Source organism: Erpetoichthys calabaricus, chromosome 10, assembly GCF_900747795.2.
Source record: "Erpetoichthys calabaricus chromosome 10, fErpCal1.3, whole genome shotgun sequence".
In the NCBI taxonomy this organism is placed as follows: Eukaryota; Metazoa; Chordata; class Cladistia; order Polypteriformes; family Polypteridae; genus Erpetoichthys; species Erpetoichthys calabaricus.
Genome location: NC_041403.2, coordinates 88531056 through 88552643, shown reverse-complemented (window position 1 = coordinate 88552643; position 21588 = coordinate 88531056). Strand labels below are relative to the sequence as shown.

The 21588-nt window shown below is 34.8% G+C and overlaps 1 protein-coding gene across 18 annotated transcripts in view; it reads left to right on the top strand.

Moving 5' to 3' along the window:
- The window catches only part of adgrl2a (adhesion G protein-coupled receptor L2a), a 191856-nt gene that overhangs the window by 164690 nt on the left and 5578 nt on the right, over positions 1 to 21588 (top strand). For all 18 annotated transcript variants that reach the window (XM_051933233.1, XM_051933225.1, XM_028811563.2 and 15 more), the window contains 2 exons: positions 15473 to 15595; positions 18775 to 18871. In XM_051933233.1, coding sequence (XP_051789193.1) covers positions 15473 to 15595; positions 18775 to 18871 — 220 coding nt within the window. The remainder of the gene's footprint in view (positions 1 to 15472; positions 15596 to 18774; positions 18872 to 21588) is intronic.

Genomic DNA, 21588 nt, shown 5'->3' with positions numbered 1-21588 from the left:
TCAAGAGAAGTATCATTACAGTAAACTATAATGGCCACCAGCAAAAGGGCTATGTGGGAATGTCAAATCAGAGCACAAAAGGTCATCAGCATAAAGCACAAACAAATCAAAGCGCAATCATAACTAGGGTTGAAAATTTACTGAATTTAGGTTTTAAATAATGAGGCAAATTCATTTAAAATGTCTTCAGGTGATGACTGTGTAATTGATGTCATTAGGCGCCAATCAAAAGGCATTGTGATGAGAACCTTCAAGGGCAATACATACTATCAGACCACTACTTTAAAAGTCCTGACCCTCATTCTGCTTGCACCACTCATGGTAGCAGATTTCTTAGAAATGTGCCAGACGTCACATTCAAATCAAGCAAAAATAACATAATTTGTACATCTTAGACTCAGTAAAGTCTGTGTGTTGTCTTCCTTAATGTTTGTGATTATTCATGGACAGAATATAAAGTTTTAGAATTGGTTAGGATAGATTTCATTTAATATCTCATAAAATACAAACAAAAATCCAACATTTTGACAAGGGATTTGTGAAATCTGAATAAGTGATCAGCAGTTGTTTGTGGTTTGTTTTGGCAGCTTATTTGGCTGTAATGGATCTATGCTTCATGACTGTTTTAGTTAGTGTAATACCAAGAAACAGTATTCCACAAATTAGCTTGTCTTTATGTATTATATGAGAAAAATGCCATTAAATTTACATTTCACGCTTATTTTTTTAGCTTTTTCAATATCACCAGCAGGTATTATGCTGTACATATGCAGTATATGGCAGAACAGTTGCTCTTTCTGTCTGGCACAGCACTTCAAGCAAATAGTAAAAAATCCCTTAATTTGCAGATTGTTTCCATGTACTTGTCTCTTTCCAGCTGTGCTTCATGTTGGTGTTGAATGAAGAAGCAGCACTTACTATGTTAAGTTTTAGCTAGTTGTCTCAAACAGGCTGGCCAAAGTGATGTTGATCTTTATAAGAATGATCAGTTTCAACATAGCCTTTAACTTTGTTCAGGGTCCATTATACAACATGGTAATGAAAACTTGATTTTGACATAAAAGACAAAAAAAATCTATGTTCGTAGTCATATCCCTAGTAATTAGCAACATGGTGAAGTACATGAAACATAATATTGTCTTTGCAGTCTTTTAAAAAGGTGACCTCTAAATAAATTTCTCCTTTTCAAATGTATTGATTTTAGTCAACAAAATGTATGTATCTCCTTACACACTTGCACACTCCACAGAAAGCATCTTCTGATGATTATATACTATATACTATAGTCCAGGTAGACTTTGTGTATTATCTATCCCTTAAACTTCCTATTTTTTGTGCCAGTTAATTTAATTATGAAATTCATGTTTTTTCTGTTTTGCATTCATTTTAACAATTAAGTAAAATGTTATTTGTCTCTAAAAATGTAGAAGTAGAAAATGTGTGTGCAAGAACCTATATTAAATGCAAATTTCTATTATCATATGTGCGTTCCCTTCCTACATGCCTTAGTGACATGTCCCTGAAGAACATGACTGACACAATAGATAATGAAGAGGTACAGTGACAGAAATGATTGATTTTTGTAACTTTCAAGCAAGGGCCTAAGTTGATATTTTTTATGCTTCCTGGGCAGTATGTCATTCAACACAATTTCTCAGGGGACATAGGGATTATACTCTCACAAACAGCCTTGTTGCATCTTAGTATATTTTTCAGATATTTTTCTTTAACATTTATACTAGTAAGTTAATCACGTTAGATTATATAATACATCTCAGCCTAATGTGTGTTTTCAGCTATTTAATTAATAAATATTGAAGCTCATGTTTACAGCTTTGGAAAGCAGAAAGGGTTATCTGCAATAATGACTTTGTAACTGTGTACATTATGTATTGTCCTTTACCCGTTTGTCTATGTAGATGTGTTGGGGAATTTTTGGTTCATTACAGTAAAAGATCCCAGTGTTTTTTCAGCAATGAATTTCAAGTCTAAGTGAAGTTCATCAGCACCTTTGACCCAGAAGAAAGCTAATTTAAAGTTGGGTATGGGAGGAAAGAAATGGAGAAGGGCAACAATATCAACAAAAAAAGAGCAGGTTACAAGTTGGTGTCTAGGAATATCAAGAAATAATTATATCCTTCAAAATATCCAGCTAATAATTCAGTTCTGACCATTCTGAATGGAAGGACTAGTCTGTTACGCCACTATGGTTTCCAAAGAAGAATAAAGTATTTACTGACAGTGGCATTCGTCTTCCAAAGTGGTAGCATCAAAAATAAGATCAGTTCATAAAGTAAAAGGAATTGGGTCCTCTGACTTTGAAAAACTACATTTTTTTTACCCATCTGTAATTTACTGTAATGCAATAAGATACCATTTTCAATAAGCAGTTTTCATTGAGAGGTTTTGCTGTTGATTTAAACTGTACACTGCTTATATTTATGATTTGGTTCTGTATGAGTTTTTTTGCTTAAACATACATAGAGTAGTGTTTTATTTTGTGATATTATTCAGGCACTGTGTTTACTTGGCTTATTGGTGGTTTGTTTTACGTGTTCAGCATTATTCTAATGTTGGTGCTGATATCTGACCTTTTGATTGATGGCTCATATCTTTCTGTTATGTGTATAAATGAATAGTTAGAAAGTTATTATTGGTACTGACAAGATTAAGGCCTAAAATTTAAGTAAATTGTTAACACATCATAATAGACTCAGGTACTTATGGCCAGGACTTACAAAAAGATGTCACATCATGCTAAGGAGGAGACTGCTTTTAATTTATTGGCAAACATTGAGAGTGAAAGGAATAGTTGTTATGGTGTAGCTTTCTCCTTTTTTGCTGATATTGTTGTTCTTCCTCCCAAACCCAGTCTGGCTGTCTCTAATCAGGTTAAAGATATAGACATGTATCATCCAGTCCTATTATATTTTGAGTAAAAACGTTGTAGGCCTCTTTTACCGTACTTCAACAAAAAGCAAAGTCCCCAAAGCATGCAAAACACACACATATATATAATAATATATATATAATACACACAAATTGATAAAGAAAAATGCATTATATGCTCTGTTGCATATCCCCTGCCAGAAGCTTGAAAGAAAAGTACCATACCGTTTTTTCTTATTCCTTTACCAAATATGCTGTGTAGCTGTTATGGCTAACTTCTTTACTATCAACCTTAGTCCTTTCTATGTAGAAGAAAGCAAAGGTGACAGTTACTGAGGTGCACAATAAAGAATGTGCTTGGATTTAAAGAGTGTCTCCCTCATCCTGACTGTTTGACCATTGCAACATCCATCCTTTAAATAACATAGTCTTTATGTTCATCTGGTTCTGTACATTGCTATAAGCAGGATGATCTGAAGGTATATGAGCGCTGAGAAGTTACTCTAAAAAACCTTTTAAGGGTCTCCCAATAGCAGGAAGTGCACAAGATTTGTACCTTTATGAAAGGCATTATGTAAAAAAATAAATAACAGACAAATATGTTAGAAATATAGTATATAATGATTGATGTCTATATTCCTTACCATCATATCTTTTACATTCTGCACTAGTTTCATTTTCAGGTGAAAAATTGGCTTCAGTAAGATTTACATGAATATATTTTGCCATCTGTTGGAGTGCAGTAGAAGTTAAGAAAATACTGATCATTTAAAATGGCATTTATAGAAAATGTGTAGGGTATATGTATTATGTGTGCCTCACAAACAGCCAAATGAGGATAATCATTTCCATTGTTAAATAAAATATATAAAGGTGTGAAAAAGTGACGGATTTCCAAAGATATGTAGACATTTTGTTTAGATTAATGTTTACTTATTTGGTTGTGGTTTTATCCAAGGTGACTTACAACATTTAATGAACAACTGATTACATTTCTTGCAGGTGAAGTGACTTATACATGGTCACACAGTGTCAGTAGCAGGATTTGAACCCACAACCTCAGGTTTAAAGTTCAAACCTTTAACCACTATGCCACACTAACTTCGTTTATAGAGAAAACAACAAAATTATATTTATTTTGCAGACTTTCATAATAAAAACATTTAAGCTGGAAGTACTACAGATTTTTGAAATGCAAAGCAAAATAAACAATTTGGTGCTCATTTTCAAAATTTTCAGACTCTATTTTCATTAGCAACCTGTTGCTCATAGCCTAAATCAGTGTTTTGTTTCACATTACATTTTCTAAAAGCAGCTTGTCACATTTTGCTGAAGTGCTAAGAACTGGAAAAGTGCAGCAGGAACTGTTTCATAAATAATCATCTATCAGAGCGTAAAATAAACACTCATCTATTGCTTCCAGCACATTTACAAAACTTTTGTACACCATGCACTCCCAGTAAGTGTGACTGTTATTTCATGAATATGCAGTAAACTCCAATGTAAACCAAAGTCGAGTTGTTTGTGGATGTTAAGTATTCTCAGTGGGTGGTATTGTGTGTCACGGGATCTCATCAGATTAGGTACCACGGTAATTTTTCACATCATAAACTTAAGCTGACCTACTTTTATAGGTTTGGTTCTAACCTTAATAGTTTCTTTCACATTACCGAGACCTACAACCCAGTTTAGAGTGTCACTGTAAAATAGCCCTTAGATATTTAGTTTTAATTCACAAATATCATCCTAATTTAGATTCTTGAGCTGGGTTTATTTGTGTATACATTTATCCATACACATGTTGTAAAAATAAATGTTACACATAAGGAAAGCTTTTTTTAATGTAATTAAAAATGAGTATAATTGACATTTCATAAATCTACAATGATCTTTTATCCAGGTTAAATTATCATTTACAAACAAAAACAGTCATAGTGTTGTTAAGAACACTCTAATTCCTAAATTGCACATAATTCACTAGAATATGCACATGTTGAATAAATGTAACATTTGTAACTATTAAATGAATTTTTCATTTTCAAACCAATATTTGATGAAATAGAACCCTAGTATATTGATTTTAGTAATTTATGCTAGTGATTGTAACAAGCACAGCATTTATTTCTATACCACATTTCCATGCAAAATATGTAGTTCAAACTGCTTTACAAGATGTTAAAAATTGAAAGTAAACAGAAATATAATACATTAGAAATAATTAAGTATATGAATGAATAAATAAAATACCAAAAATAAAAAAAATAAATCAACATGTACTAATATAATTTAGATAACAAGTAACAAGAATCCTAAATTATGGATTAATTTGCTAAATTGATTTTTATGTCCCTATTGCTTATAACAATAAGTCCAGTGCTATGGACAGGTGGCCAGGGAGAACCAAAAAAAAAACTTCAACTGGCAAGATGCTGGAGAAGATAAACATGCAAGGGATTCCAAGCCCACATACCCTCCTAGTCCACCCTGGGCATTCTACCAAAGGTGAATGTGCTTATTGTTTTTATGTTTTGTCCTGGAAAGTCTGATGCAGTAAGTCTCATTGTCAGTTGTAATTATCTACATTCCATCCAGCTTCATAGGTGACTGTGTTTTGATAAGATTGTGGTGGTGCAAAATGCCATCGCAGAAAGCTAGAAAAGAAAACAGAAAATAGTAGGCGTTAATCATGATTTCAAGTCTATAAAGTATATGTTATTGTAATACATGCCTAATCTAACAGAAGTTTCATTAAAAGTAGCTATGAAAAAGTCAGTCAGTCAGTCATTATGCAATCCGCTATATCCTAACACAGGGTCACGGGGGGTCTGCTGGAGCCAATCCCAGCCAGCACAGGGCGCAAGGCAGGAACAAATCCCGGGCAGGGTGCCAGCCCACCGCGGGGCACACATACACACAAAGCACACACTAGGGACAATTTAGGATCGCCAATGCACCTAACCTGCATGTCTTTGGACTGTGGGAGGAAACCGGAGCACCCGGAGGAAACCCACACAGCCACGGGGAGAACAAACTCCATGCAGGGAGGACCTGGGAAGTGAACCCAGGTTTCCTTACTGCGAGGCAGCAGCGCTACCACTGCACCACCGTGCCGCCTGCTATGAAAAAGCCTAATTAAAAGAATGTAAAAAGGGGAATAATAAGAAAACCATCATTCAAAGATCTAATATTATGGCTAGGAATGTAAAAGGACAGGAAATCTAAAATAGAAGAATGAGCAAGATTATTCAGAGCTTTATATACCATTAATACTATCTTAAGTCAATTCTAAATACCACAGGTAACCATTAAAGCAATGCTAAGATTTTCTTTTTCCTGTTAAATTTCCTTCTACTGCATTTTGAACTAATTGTAAAAAGTGTATGTCATTTGTAGGCAGTCCTGTTAGGAGTGCATTGTTGACTTCTGTGTTTGCTTCAGAGAAAACATTTTTAGACTGTGTGTTAGTATTCATTAAAGCACAAAGATCCACTAAAGATGAAGTGTTGTGAGATGTTGCTTTAGCTAATATTTGATAGGAGTTGGTCAGATTACTAAAAGTCAGACATTCAGTGTTGATTCTCAGCATCCCTGCTAGAAAATAAATAAAAGGCAGCATTATTTAAACAATCTGTTTTACACCTATTTACCTTTTTAAAAGTAATTATTGCACAGAACACACACACAAATGAAAGTATCTTATTCAATTCTGTGTAAGAGAGTGCGTAACATGGCTGAGTCAAATACATTGTTCATACTTTGTATGGTGAATGCCATAGATAGCACAGAGTGACTATTTTATTATGTATTTTGCCCAGTCCTGATGCTATGCAAAAATTACAGTGGAGTTGTCATGTGATGGTGTGAATTAGTACTGACTTGAGAGTGGAAAGCATACTGTAGACAACTCGGAAAACAGCAATGCCTTGGTACTGTAGCTGTGCACGTTTTGTAGTTTTTGAAATTTGAGCTCACTAAATGTCAAAAATAATAAATAAGTACATAAATATAATATAACAAAAGAGAAATTGATTTCTTTGTTGTCAGTACAGAAGATTGCATTTCCTTATTATTTTTTTTTCTTTTTCCTCCATGATTGCACTGAGGGTTGTGTTTGTGGATTGGCATTGGGTTATAGTTGGAAATAAAGATATACTGTAGTAGTTTCCAATATATTATAGTTCCCTGTTAAAATGTCTATTTTATTACAGTATTTGAGCTATTATGGTCTTGATATGATTAAAATAATATCTTCATTTAATTTGTATTTATAGTTCTATTTGCTTTTGATTTCCCTGTCTTTTGAATTGTCTCATGATATACTTGTTTGCATAGGGCTGTATATTTACTTTTGTTTACTGGTCTCCTGCAAAGAAAGTTGTTGATAGTGGATAACCTGAATTTTTAACAAGAGGTTTCCTTTGAATCCTTCTACTTAGTTTAATTTTTGCTGCCTGCCTCAGTTTAATATTAAAATAAAAAGATGTAAATAGATTCTAGTATTTCTATTTTGACTTCTATGGGTTTAATTTCTTCTGATGATTTCCCAGTTTGATTATGATAAGAGGATAGTTCACATTTGAAACATCTTGTCTGATACCCTTATTTTATAAGGGTGACAGACTCGTTTATTAGGAGGAAGGCAGGGCAGGAAACAATTGTTCTGTATTGTGTTGCCAGCGTTTTCTTTTTGACGTGCAAATTAAATCAGGTGAGCAGGCAAAATTTAAATTAACTGCAAATTTTCATATTGTGTCCATTGAGCAGGTTACTTAAAAACATTTTGTCAAGAACTGCACAGGAAATTGTGGGTCCCGGCAATGTACATTTGCATGTTCAGTGGTAGGAAGAGAGCAACGCACAGACTGCTGGGCAGTTGAGAAATGAAATGTAGTCAGGAAAAAAAAAAAATTCTTGCTGTGATTTTCAGAAAAGGGACTGTTCATGTTCACAATCTGAATTAAACTTTACAGCCTTCTCTCATCTCTGCAGTACCTATATTTTTACATTTATTAACTGTCCATCAGTTTACTGTTTTGTTTCTCTTGTGTAATATTAGATTGGCCTCACTTCTGAAGGCTTTAATCTCTGACAAACTACATACCGATGGCCCTGTTTCATTGCTGTTTCCTAATGGTTGTTAGATGGTTGTTGCCAGATATGCCCATTATTCATTTTTAACTCTCTCTCTTCACTGATAAAATTTGAAATGTTCATTTTTATACAGTCAAATAAATTGAAATGAATTCTTTGAACATAATGAATATAAAATGATATATTCCACCATTAAATTACTGTATTGGTCCCCAGAAAAATAACTATTAACACCTTAGAGCAAAACAACCAGTGTTTGGAAATTGTTTGATTGTTTTGTATATGACAGTCATGTCTGTTGATGGCAAACTAAGCTTTTGTTAAAATGACAGTTATTGTTGTACTTGGTGAAAGTGATATTAACAGAGGATTTCTGTGCCAGGAGTGAATCAGGATGTATGTAGCACCTTATTTTTTTTTTTCATCAGCATGAACTACTGACATTGGATAGCATTGCTGTATTAAATAATGATGTTTGGTCTTCAGGATGACACAGTGGTTGTAATCAATTTAAATCCTTGCTGATCGGAGAAGAATGTGTGTGTAGGTTTTCACCCTTTTCCCCCTACATTCCAAAGTGGTTATAGGTTAACTAAAGGCTCTAAATTGGCTGAGTATGAGTTGTTGTGGATTTACATAAGTGCGCCGCTTACTGAATTGTATTCCACCTTGAGCAAAAGGGCACAAGAATATCCTTTGGCTCCCTACAACCCTGACCTGGATAAGCAGGTTAGATGATGAACTGATAGATATTTTTATATATGAGTGGATGAAAGTATTGTTTGCCTTCCTTTCCATATATTTGGTTGCCTTACTAATTATAGATTTATTTCAGTAAATTACAAGGGAATTTAAACATTTGATTTTCTTCTTATAAAGAACTTTTATATAAAGAACTTACAAAAATTTCAAAAACATTGAAAAATGTATGTAGTGAATATATTCCCAAAAAGCTTAGCAATAGGTTTTTACCAGTACAAACAATTGTTCTGGCCTGCCCTACTACTAATTTTGGAGCAGTGGAGTAAATAATATCTCTCTCTCTCTCTCTCTCTCTCTCTCTATATGTATATATACTGTGTATATATATATATATATATATATACATATATACAGTAATCCCTCCTCCATCGCGGGGGTTGCGTTCCAGAGCCACCCGCGAAATAAGAAAATCCGCGAAGTAGAAACCATATGTTTATATGGTTATTTTTATATTGTCATGCTTGGGTCACAGATTTGCGCAGAAACACAGGAGGTTGTAGAGAGACAGGAACTTTATTCAAACACTGCAAACAAACATTTGTCTCTTTTTCAAAAGTTTAAACTGTGCTCCGTGACAAGACAGAGATGACAGTTCCGTCTCACAATTAAAAGAATGCAAACATATCTTCCTCTTCAAAGGAGTGTGCATCAGGAGCAGAGACTGTCATAAAGACAGAGAAAGCAAACAAATCAATAGGGCTGTTTGGCTTTTAAGTATGCGAAGCACCGCGGCACAAAGCTGTTGAAGGCGGCAGCTCACACCCCCTCCGTCAGGAGCAGGGAGAGAGAGAGAGAGACAGAGAAAAACAAACATGCAAAAATCAATACGTGCCCTTCGAGCTTTTAAGTATGCGAAGCACCGTGCAGCATGTCGCTTCACTAAGCAGCTGCACAGAAGGTAGCAACGTGAAGATAATCTTTCAGCATTTTTAGACGAGCGTCCGTATTGTCTAGGTGTGCGAACAGCCCCCCTGCTCACACCCCCTACGTCAGGATCAGAGAAAGCGCAAGAGAGAGAAAGAGAAAAGTAAGTTGGGTAGCTTCTCAGCCATCTGCCAATAGCGTCCCTTGTATGAAATCAACTGGGCAAACCAACTGAGGAAGCATGTACCAGAAATTAAAAGACCCATTGTCCTCAGAAATCCGCGAACCAGCAAAAAATCCGCGATATATATTTAAATATGCTTACATATAAAATCCGCGATAGAGTGAAGCCGCGAAAGGCGAAGCGCGATATAGCGAGGGATCACTGTGTATATATATATTTGGATGAAGCTTCAGCATTTACTACTTTTATAGTGCAGCCATCTACCTGAAAACTTTATCTCAAAAATTCATGGCAACATCTGACTGAAATTGGATGGATAACAGTTGTTATTAAAAGTTACCGTATGCCTCGAACTTTGAAGTTAAGAGAAATACAAAAATCAAGAAATAGTAACAATTGTTGTAAACTTATTTTAAAAATTATTTAGGGCTATTTTACATTTAAACCACTTTAAAACATTAAATCAAACATCATGTGTCGGAAGGTGTGGTAGCTAGAAATAGCATTTTATGAGTTAAATAACCTTCCATGGGCTGAAGAAGAGTGTCACTCTTTTTTTGTTTCTAGTGATCTTTGTAACATCATTTCCCACTTTTTCTGTGCATGATGTAATCTCTCTTTCTTTAGATGTGGTTATTTTAGCTTTTAAGGTGGGTGCATTGTATCCATTCCATAATTACTGCTTTATATCTCATAGGTTCTTAACCCTAGCTGAATATTTTTTTATATCGTGCATCTGTGATGTAGTGGTAGAACACACTGTAACTTTACTTTGTATAGTTGTACAATGGATAATTCTCAATGATTTCTCAAGTGTCCTGTGTAATCAGATTCAGGTATCAGTTCAACATAATAGTTTTTAAAATAATTTGTAATAGTGACAATCCAGGGCCATAATATCTTTCTTCAAATATTATAATAAGAATACTTTAGCAACTTTTATGTTATTTAAAGTCGGGTCCTTCAGTGCAGCTAATCTCTAGCTGTGATACTATGTACTAGATAGCCAAGGGCTTGAATCTCATTATTTATGCTAAGTCTTGTGAACTAAGCTGATCAACCAGTATCCTGGAACGTGCTTTGAGATGACTGTCGTTGTGCATTAATTTCAAGGCAACGTTTACATCCAGTATTTGAACAACCATTTAAATTTGACTTGAAGGTGGTGCCGCTAAAATAACTAACCAGCTGTGCTAAAGTTTCAGAGAAATATAAACTGATCATAAACATCTAAAAATCAAGACATTTCTTTTGCTACAAGTATTGTGATTAGTCTTTGGGAAATATTATTGTATAAAAACAATTTTTGAACATTTATAAAATCCAGTATACACTATAGATTACTTTCAATCTGGACTGTATTATGAGAATGTAACCTTTAAACGTCATAAAATTAATATTCTCTGTCTGTCGATTGAATTTACCTACTCCATAGTGGGACACTGATCTGACAGATTTTTTTCTCACATATAGACTTTACTGATTTTAGTATTAGGGTATAAGGCTATTACATGTTTTACTTAGAAATAATATTACTTTAGTGTGTGAGGTTGCTTGGTAAATTTACCCACAAACATTGGTTTGTTGAGAAGTAATAATTTGTGACCCCATATCATCTTTAAAATAGGCACCAAACTACTTGAAGCCATGATTATTGACTATAGTCATATTGTATATTACACTAATGTATATAGGCAAGCAGTGTTTTGTAAAAGGGAGGTAATTCCCATGGTATCATACAGCATAATTCCAGACTTGAATCTTACTTTTGAATCTCTTTATCAATAGAAATCTGAAAGCAATTTAAATTGTGTACACATGAAGCATTTTACTACTTGATCTCTACACATCAAGTATGCTAAAATTACATTTGCTGAGATAAACAACCTCCCAAAAATTATTTTCTACTAGTATCACTAAAGGACGAACTTGACTTATAATGCAGATGAAAACGGGTATTCAGAGAAATAACCAACCAAAGACCATGCAAAGTCCACACAACCCATGATCATTTTGGGATTCTAATCTGGCCTCTTTGAATAATGGGATGACAGTATTGACTACTGTACCACTACACCATTTTTAACAGTTCAGAATGTGTATTTATTGTTCTAGGTTTCTGTCTGCAATCCTTTATGGGTTCACCAAAAATCCATAGCAGGAATACTTTTAGTTTGAAGTTCAGATGCCCAGAAGTGTGGGTCACATCTGTAAAGTCTTTTATTTGAGTGTTGGTCAGTTATTCAGTTTAACAGTGATTGATAAACCGTGGTATTTGTCAGAGTTGACAGCTTCTAAAAGACAGTGGGATAACCTTTCCCAGTGTTAAACTTGAACAGCTGAGGGCTGTGTTTACAAAGCAAATTTGCTTTGTAGTGAAAGAGAGAAATCATTTAAAAATAATTTTCTAGAAAAATAGATACATTGAAGCAAAGATGAACCTTGGGAAACACAATGAGAAAAATTAATGAGCTGGTACAACATTTAGGGGCTTGAGTAAAAAAAAGATTTGTTTAGTAATAAGCAGATAATGGCAATATAATTTTAAAATAGCAAAACATTCCTATTGCAAGAGGTTATCACTAGAGGACAGTGGGGGTGTTTGTAAGAGGTTTATTCAAAAAATGTGGTTGTTCTTCCTGCCTAATATGTGATCAAAGGAGAATTTCTCAGGCACAATTACTTTATTATTTGATATAGGTGCTGGTAGAAAAAGTGTTCTTTAATTATATGTGATCTGATCTCATTTATCCATCTATTTTCTAACATTCTTTTCCAGAACATGATGTTGGAAACTAGAGTTTATTTAAGCAGCAACATAACCCAGGATAGAACCTCACATACTTGCATACATACATTTCTGCCAGGCAAATTCAGAGTTAACTAATTTACCTATATTTTTGGACCATGGAAGTTATTCAACATAAACACAGGAATTACATGTTAATTAAATTATGGTGTAGTAAAACTGTGGTCACTTACAGTTTTGGTGCAACTTTGTTTTTTATGGTGACATTTGTTATATTGGTCAGAATTGTAAGTAAGAACTTCACTGTACACTTGTACATCTGACAATACTACTACTGCAATTGCTACTACTGCTACTACTACTGTTTTAGCACAGCGGTTTAGATGCGGTTTTAACTAATAGTAGCACTGCTACAATTATATTTATTTATATATATATATATATATATATATATATACAGTGCATCCGGAAAGTATTCACAGCGCATGACATTTTCCACATTTTGTTATGTTACAGGCTTATTCAAAAATGGATTCAATTCATTTTTTTCCTCAGAATTCTACACACAACACCCCATAATGACAACATGAAAAATGTTTACTTGAGGTTTTTGCAAATTTATTAAAAATAAAAACACTGAGAAATCACATGTATTCACATCTTTTGTTCAATACTTTGTCGATGCACCTTTGGCAGCAATTACAGCCTCAAGTCTTTTTGAATATAATGCCACAAGCTTGGCACACCTATCCTTGGCCAGTTTCGCCCATTACTCTTTGCAACACCTCTCAAGCTCCATCAGGTTGGATGGGAAGCGTCGGTGTACAGCCATTTTAAGATCTCTCCAGAGATGTTCAATCGGATTCAAGTCTGGGCTCTGGCTGGGCCACTCAAGAACATTCACAGAGTTGTCCTGAAGCCACTCCTTTGATATCTTGGCTGTGTGCTTAGGGTCGTTGTCCTGCTGAAAGATGAACTGTCACCCCAGTCTGAGGTCAAGAGCGCTCTGGAGCGGGTTTTCATCCAGGATGTCTCTGTACATTGCTGCAGTCATCTTTCCCTTTATCCTGACTAGTCTCCCAGTCCCTGCCGCTGAAAAACATCCCCACAGCACGATGCTGCCACCACCATGCTTCATTGTAGGGATGGTGCCAGGTTTCCTCCAAACGTGACGCCTGGCATTCACACCAAAGAGCTCAATCTTTGTCTCATCAGACCAGAGAATTTTCTTTCTCATGGTCTGAGAGTCCTTCAGGTGCCTTTTGCCAAACTCCAGGCGGGCTGCCATGTGCCTTTTACTAAGGAGTGGCTTCCGTCTGGCCACTCTACCATACAGGCCTGATTGGTGGATTGCTGCAGAGATGGTTGTCCTTCTTGAAGGTTCTCCTCTCTCCACAGAGGACCTCTGGAGCTCTGACAGAGTGACCATCGGGTTCTTGGTCACCTCCCTGACTAAGGCCCTTCTCCCCCGATTGCTCAGTTTAGATGGCTGGCCAGCTCTAGGAAGAGTCCTGGTGGTTTCAAACTTCTTCCACTTACGGATGATGGAGGCCACTGCGCTCATTGGGACCTTCAAAGCAGCAGAAATTTTTCTGTAACCTTCCCCAGGTTTGTGCCTCGAGACAATCCTGTGTCGGAGGTCTGCAGACAATTCCTTTGATTTCATGCTTGGTTTGTGCTCTGACATGAACTGTCAACTGTAGCACCTTATATAGACAGGTGTGTGCCTTTCCAAATCATGTCCAATCAACTGAATTTACCACAGATGGACTCCAATTAAGCTGCAGAAACATCTCAAGGATGATCAGGGGAAACAGGATGCACCTGAGCTCAATTTTGAGCTTCATGGCAAAGGCTGTGAATACTTATGTACATGTGCTTTCTCAATTTTTTTATTTTTAATAAATTTGCAAAAATCTCAAGTAAACATTTTTCACGTTGTCATTATGGGGTGTTGTGTGTAGAATTCTGAGGAAAAATATGAATTTAATCCATTTTGGAATAAGGCTGTAACATAACAAAATGTGGAAAAAGTGATGCGCTGTGAATACTTTCCGGATGCACTGTATCTAAAAAACTTCTCCTTTCCTTTCATAAATATATAGATGCATCCATTCACCCAACTTAGCATTTCCAATTAGGGATCAGACACCTATCCCCACAGAAGCAAAGCACAAGACAGAAACCAGTCCTAGACAGGGTGACAGCGTGTTGCCGGGTATACTTGTGGACTAATCCACAGTAACTTATACTCAGCCAGTTTAAAGCCACTATTTAATCTAACTCAAAATCTCTGGAAACCAGTGTACCTAAATGTAAATCATATAAACATTACAGGTTTTACAATACTCAGGTTGATGTCCAAGCACTGTGATATAGCAACATTGACTACTACACCACTAAGCTGCCCTGTACATACTGGGACAATCTGGTGATAAAGTGGTTAATGTTACTCACCTGCTTATGAAAAGTTTCCATGGGCACTAATAATTATATATGTGGCTTGACTGCTGTAAAGAACACTGGAAATGCAGCTAGAGGAATTCCCATTTCTTTAAAGCACTTGGGTGATCTGCAAACCATTTTTCTCTAAATAATGTTCTACAATAACTTTAAGACAAATGCATTAAACTGCACATCCTCGTGTTTGATTGGCTGGGAATTAATTAGAAGTTGTGTTTATTTTTGACTGTCTTCTCCTAAGACCTACATTATATGCTCTGGAAAAAAATTTACTGGTGTCATTTAAGATCTTATGCTCTGTTATTTACATGTACAGTACATGTACAGAATGGCAGAAGTAATGGAAGTATTTAGGTTTTTTTTATGCAAGTAACTAAACGTGCAGGTCAGTAAAAGAAGTGTAAATAAATATGTATGAAATGTCTACAGTCTAGTTGTGAACCTGACACAGGTGCATTGTTTAACTGCAGGTCCGCAAAGAGTACAGCAAATGTTTCAGACACTGTTGTCAAGGGTTGCCTGCAGACACCTCCCACAGTTCATCTAAGGCATCGACAGCAAGGACAACTGCTCGTTATTCTTCTGGAACTCAGGTAAAGGAGACAGAGTTATTTTTTTTACGATGTGTAAAAAATTAATAATTTTTCAAATGATAAAATGATACCAGTTACTGATAGCTAAATTGTAAATAATGTACGGTATATTCTACTTTTAATATTCCAGGCTTCATTCTTGTTCAAGGCTAATATTATATTATTATCTGACAGTGGGTCTCATTTAGTAACAGTTTGCACTGTTGTGCTTAATTTATATGTGAGTGTGTTCTTGTCTGTGTAGATGAGTCACAAAAGCTACTAAACAAAATGCTTGTATTAATGATTTTTAACAATAAATTGCAAATGCTACTAAACAAAATGCTTGTATTAATGATTTGCATAATAAACCGCAAATGCTACTAAACAAAAATCTTACAGTTCTGCTTTGCAATAAAATTAATATCCCCTCACCCCCAGTGCCACGTAAAGACATGATTCGTCTAAGTCAAACAACAGCAAGATTTGAAATTAGGAAATGATAGAAGAGTTGAAAGAAGGGATTGAAACATTTCCATGTGGCATGTGGATTTCAAAGGTTCAAGTTCAGTATCTGATTGCCATATTTAACTTATTCTTTGTTATCCTTATTCACATTTAGTCTTCAGTGCAACCATAGCATAAAAAGTAGAAAAATATAAAGAATGCAGAGCCTAAAAATCAAGAAAATAAACAGCAAATTAATTAAGGATATTCAGTGAAACAGTAAGTGTGATCCTGTTAATCACAATATGTGAAGTTTGAAAATAAAACCTGCTTTTCGATTAGCTTTTCTGTGCTTAGATGTTGAGAAACAATCAGCCAATGGTGGAAACTGGGAAAAATTTATGTCAGGACTGGTCACAATCCTTATACAAAGCTTATATTAGCTGTGTCTATAGCCAGATCTCTGTCTTGCCATCAACTAGTAACTGAAAATTTTTGGTTTGGGGAAAGTGTTATCATACAACACAGAGATGACAATTTTCTACTGAGCAGCTATTAAATATCAAGGGTACTCTCTTATTTACCTACATTAACCGGGTGCCCTCATAAGTTGTGACTCCATTACATAACATCAGAAGAAGCTAACAGTATCTACTATTATTGCATCAGGGCTGACCAGAATGAAAATTTCTTTGTTTTCTTATAAAGTTTACAGCTGTCCTGTTGATTTTAAGGGCTGATTGCTGTTGCACCACATTGTTAGATCTGTCACCTCATTCCTAGATAGTCATTGCTGTGGATCAGTCCAAACACTGATGTCATCGCCACATTTAATTAGTGAATATTGCTATGTATTTAGATTTACACTTAAGAGTAGAAACAAAGTATAGCAAGGCACTGGGGCAGCAGCCTTGAATGGCATTGATAATTTAAATATGAAAGGATAAGGATTGTTACTTGTCTTTACCATCTTTAGTATGGTCTGCCCATTAACAAATCTAGCTGCAAATAGTTCCAAAGGCTCAGATATCTAAATATTTATACAAGTTTATTGGGAACCAGTAAAGTGACATACGATGGTCGCCCCAAAAATAACCGGAAATATTTTTAAAACGTGTTTAATTTAATTTTCTGTACAAATTACAATTAGTCTCCTTCAAAGTACTCTCCATTGGCGGAAATACACTTATCTAACCGTTTGTTCCATTGTTCGAAACAGTTTTTAAATTCGTCTGAAGTAATGCCCATTAATGCTCTGGTCGTTTCTTGTTTTACCTCTTCGATGTCAGCAAAACGCCTTCCTTTCAAGTCTTTTTTCATCCGAGGGAACATAAAGAAATCACATGGAGCTAAATCCGGTGAGTAGGGTGGGTGGTTCAGGGTTGTCATACCGTTTCTTGCCAAAAATTGGCGAATGCTGAGTGCAGTGTGAGATGGAGCGTTGTCATGATGAAAGAACCAATCGCCCGACTCCCACAAATCAGGGCGTTTCCTTCTCACACTGTTGCGCAACCTACTTTTACAAAAAAATTCACTGAACACAAGCACAACCTTCCAGACTGATGGCACTTGGCAGACTGACTTGTGAGGAGTGTAACTAGATCGCCCTAGCGGCCCAACCACGTACTACAAGTACCAACCTAACAACAACAAAATTCCGCTTATTTTTGGGTCCCCCCTCGTATATAATCAATGAACAACTTTCAGTAAATAACAAAAATTCAATTACTAAATGTATTGATTAAATATATAAATACTCTCTAAAACCGTCTTAATTCAGTTCAGGTTTGCTGTTGTCTGTTCCATCAGCACTGGGAACAAGGTCGGAGACAGCCCTGTACATGTTGGCAGTCCATTAATGTCTGTCTATTGCTGATTAAGCTAATCTGCACATCTTTATAGGAAAACCCATGTCCATAGGGGAAGAACCTGCAGATTTCATACAGAGATCAATTGGGCATGGGCTTCAAATCCAGATTGCTGAATCCATAAGGGAGCGATGCTAACCAGTGCAATTTCATTTTGCCCATATGCATCAATTAGAATGTCTTAATTAGAAAAATGTGTTAATATTTCTGATTTTTTAATATACTTATACAGTAAATGTACCTCCACTAACTGAGTCACCACAAAAACAGGTGCACCATGCAGCAGTCAAAGCAGAAAATTTAATACAGCATAACACTGTACAAATACCATCATTTGACTCTGTGAACAGTAACCACTAATCTGTATTTTTCAATATTCTGTTTGAAATCACAAGTTCTATTTAACTAAAAGCTCAGAATAATATGTACATACTGTACATACATAAGAAATCTGAGCTCATGGCTTAAAAAGAAACTTCTGAAATATTTTATCCAAACATTGAATCTGAAATATCAAATCGAATATGAAAAGATCAGGTCAAATTCATAGTGAATGCACTCATTATCAGAGCAATAGAAGTGATAAATACTATAGGCACTTTTATTCATTAAATCTTGAAATGTAACAAACCTATAAGGTCATCTTTTAGGTTTAGGGGCAAAGCGACATTTTCAAGGAAACCCTCCCTACATGTTCATATATAAACTATTTTACCAGAGTGCTTCAAAACCTTCAGCACTGTATGGACATCTAAACTGTGGCTCCTACAAGGTTTGAAGGAAAAAAAAAATAGTGATGTTTTGTGATAGAAGTAAAATCACATTGCATCGAGATTCACCCTGAGCAAGAATGTTCTACTAAATTCTGCTTCCTTTATCAAACAGAGTCGAATCAGGAGAATGTGGAATGATACAGTAAGAAAACAGTCAGAATCTTCATTTATTTCAGGTGACATCAACAGCTCTTCAACCCTTAACCAAGGTCAGTCAATGCATTAAATTTTTATTAGCAAAGGTCATTCGTAAAAACTAAAAGAAAACAATTGCAGAGATATCAGATTAAATTACTAAATTTGGTAAAATCATCTTAAGTACATTAAGGTAGCTTAAGGAAAATATGTAGAGACTCCGTCTATTTATAGGAAATGTTTTAAAATGATTTCATACATTATTTACTTTGAGCATAAACATGCTCATGAGTAGATGATGTTAAACTTTACTTGACCCAGAAGACTAGATTGCGTTGTTCCACTCTAAAGGCACTACCATAATTTATAAGTAAATGTTGTGCCATTTGAGTGAGAAAGAGTAAGAGTAGTTGTAAGTAATGAATGAATTCAGAATTTAATGATGATAACTAGCTGAAGTAAACCAATTGAAGCACTGTTACACCAATAATCTCATGAATATTGCATGTGTTTATTCTGCCATAAACCTTTCAACTGAGATCATTTTGGATCCAGTAGTATACTATAAAAATAATTTGAAATTAGCTGAAAGAAAATAGTAGAGCTTTTTAAAATTGCACAGGTTTTCATTACATGAAATTGCTTTATGTCATTCAGGGAGTCGAGGCAACAATGTCTAAGTAAAATCAAGTGATTGGCATATAGCACAAAGACGCCTTGGGTTGCACTTAGGTTTTCTTGGTGACGATAGCAATTAAGAGAAAGTCTAAGCATAAAAGATTGAATTGTTTTAATGCCCTTCTTTTGGTTTAACACCATGACACATACTATCAAATAAAACTTTTAAAAATGTTATTGTCTGGTAAGTTGTGGGTTACTGGTGTAGTAGCAAGACGATTTCTATTTAAACTATATTAAACACTTGAGCACAATAGCTAAGGCTATTTTTTTATGCCTTTTATGTTTTCAGGATTTGAATCCCTTAATATGTTCCTAGCAAACTAAGCATAGATGGTTCCTGGTTGCTCGTATTTTGAAGAATAACTATTTAAATTGCATGTTGAGCTTCTGATAGTATTAAGTTTTAGAGGAAGTTGCTGCAATGCCAGTTGTGCATGCATTGTATATTATATATATTATTTTTTTTGTCTGTTTTATGTTTGTCAAATAATATTAATTAACTACTTCAAAAGCTATATTTGTTACCGTTGTGCTATGTTTCCACTGTCATATCAGAAATGCAATGTACTGTGATTTAAGGCTGTTGCATTCATGGCATTAGGTTTCCCTTTAGATGCCACATTTCTGAAATTTACAAAAGTCTGTTTTTTTTTTTTTCTTTTTTTTTTTTTGTTTTGTTTTAGCATGGCTTGTAAATGACTCCTTTTTTTACTAAAAATAAAGAAATATTTTAGGACTGAAAATTTTAAGTGATGAAGTTTAAACCAGGAAAGTGAAATACCAAGGAGACACGAGAATAGCATAGTCTGCCTTCAGAAAAACAAGAATACTTTTTTTGCCAACACATGTTTAAAGACTGCAGATTTTAATTTGAGAACAACAATAAAGCTCCCAAGAATTGTATGATTTGGGATTTTTTTAAGTGTTCTTAAACACCTCTTGGTCCGTCTGCCTTACCATAAGACTGATTAATACAAGGTATTTTATTTTTTTTATAAAACTGACTCTAAGTAGGTCTGTCTTTTTGTCATTTTCAGGTTCTTTTTTTTCTTCCTAATCTTCGTCTCACCTATTTCTTTTCAAAATTTTGTACTTTGAAAAGGTTTATGTTGTAATGTTCTGTTTGTTTTATTTTGTTCAATAATGTGAAGCATTTTGCAAAATTTGTTGTGAATAGCACTAAATAAATTGGGTTTAATGAATTTGGTAAATTTGTCTCCAGTCTGTCTTAATTCTTATATAATTATATTGTTATTATTTTTTTTTATTTCATGACCGCTGTATAATTTTTGCAAACAGTCTTGTTTATCACGATGAAAAGGCTAATTTTTAATATTTTTTTCTCTGTTGATTACCCATACTGCTGCTAATTCTTGACTGCATTTTCAAACTGCACATTGCAAAATTGACCATTTTCATTATTCATTGGCAAAAATTTGTAAAATGCTTTTGCTTTTAATTTTTCAGTCTCTTGAAACTGTTGTGTCTTTCGTCTGGAGTCATTTCTTCCTGTTTATGCATTTTTATCTTTGAAACTTCCTTAAAGCACATCTGTTTGCTCTTATACGTTATGCACACCCTGCATTGAGCAAATACGCTTTCACTAGATTCAAAACATTTTTGAATCGGGCTACATGTACTACTCATACAAGGGAACACTTTTCTAGTGGGTCAGGTTCCCTATGATATAACAGTGGAAGCAAAGCAACAGTGCATAGATTTGTTTGTTCATATAGTTAATAATTTCCCATTGACTTTAACCAGTTCATGAAAAAAATGTAAACCCCAGTTGTTTAAGATAATGCCTTGAATGGTATGAAATTAGTATAAAAAAGCAGTCTCAAGGACTTTGATGTGTTCATCACTACAGAGGTGTTTCTGTTAATAGAACTGCAACATCTTTAGATTTCTAATTGAAATTGTTGTTTAATAGCCATTTTATACAAATTAGCAAATGTCATTCTTAGCAGGTGTTTCCATAAGGGGATTCAGTCTACACCTGTTAAGTACTAGAAAATCTTGCAGTCTGATTCCACAAATTTCATACTTAGACAACTGTATTCAAATGTAATACTTTTATTTTTTAACAGACCGCATGTAGAATAGTACA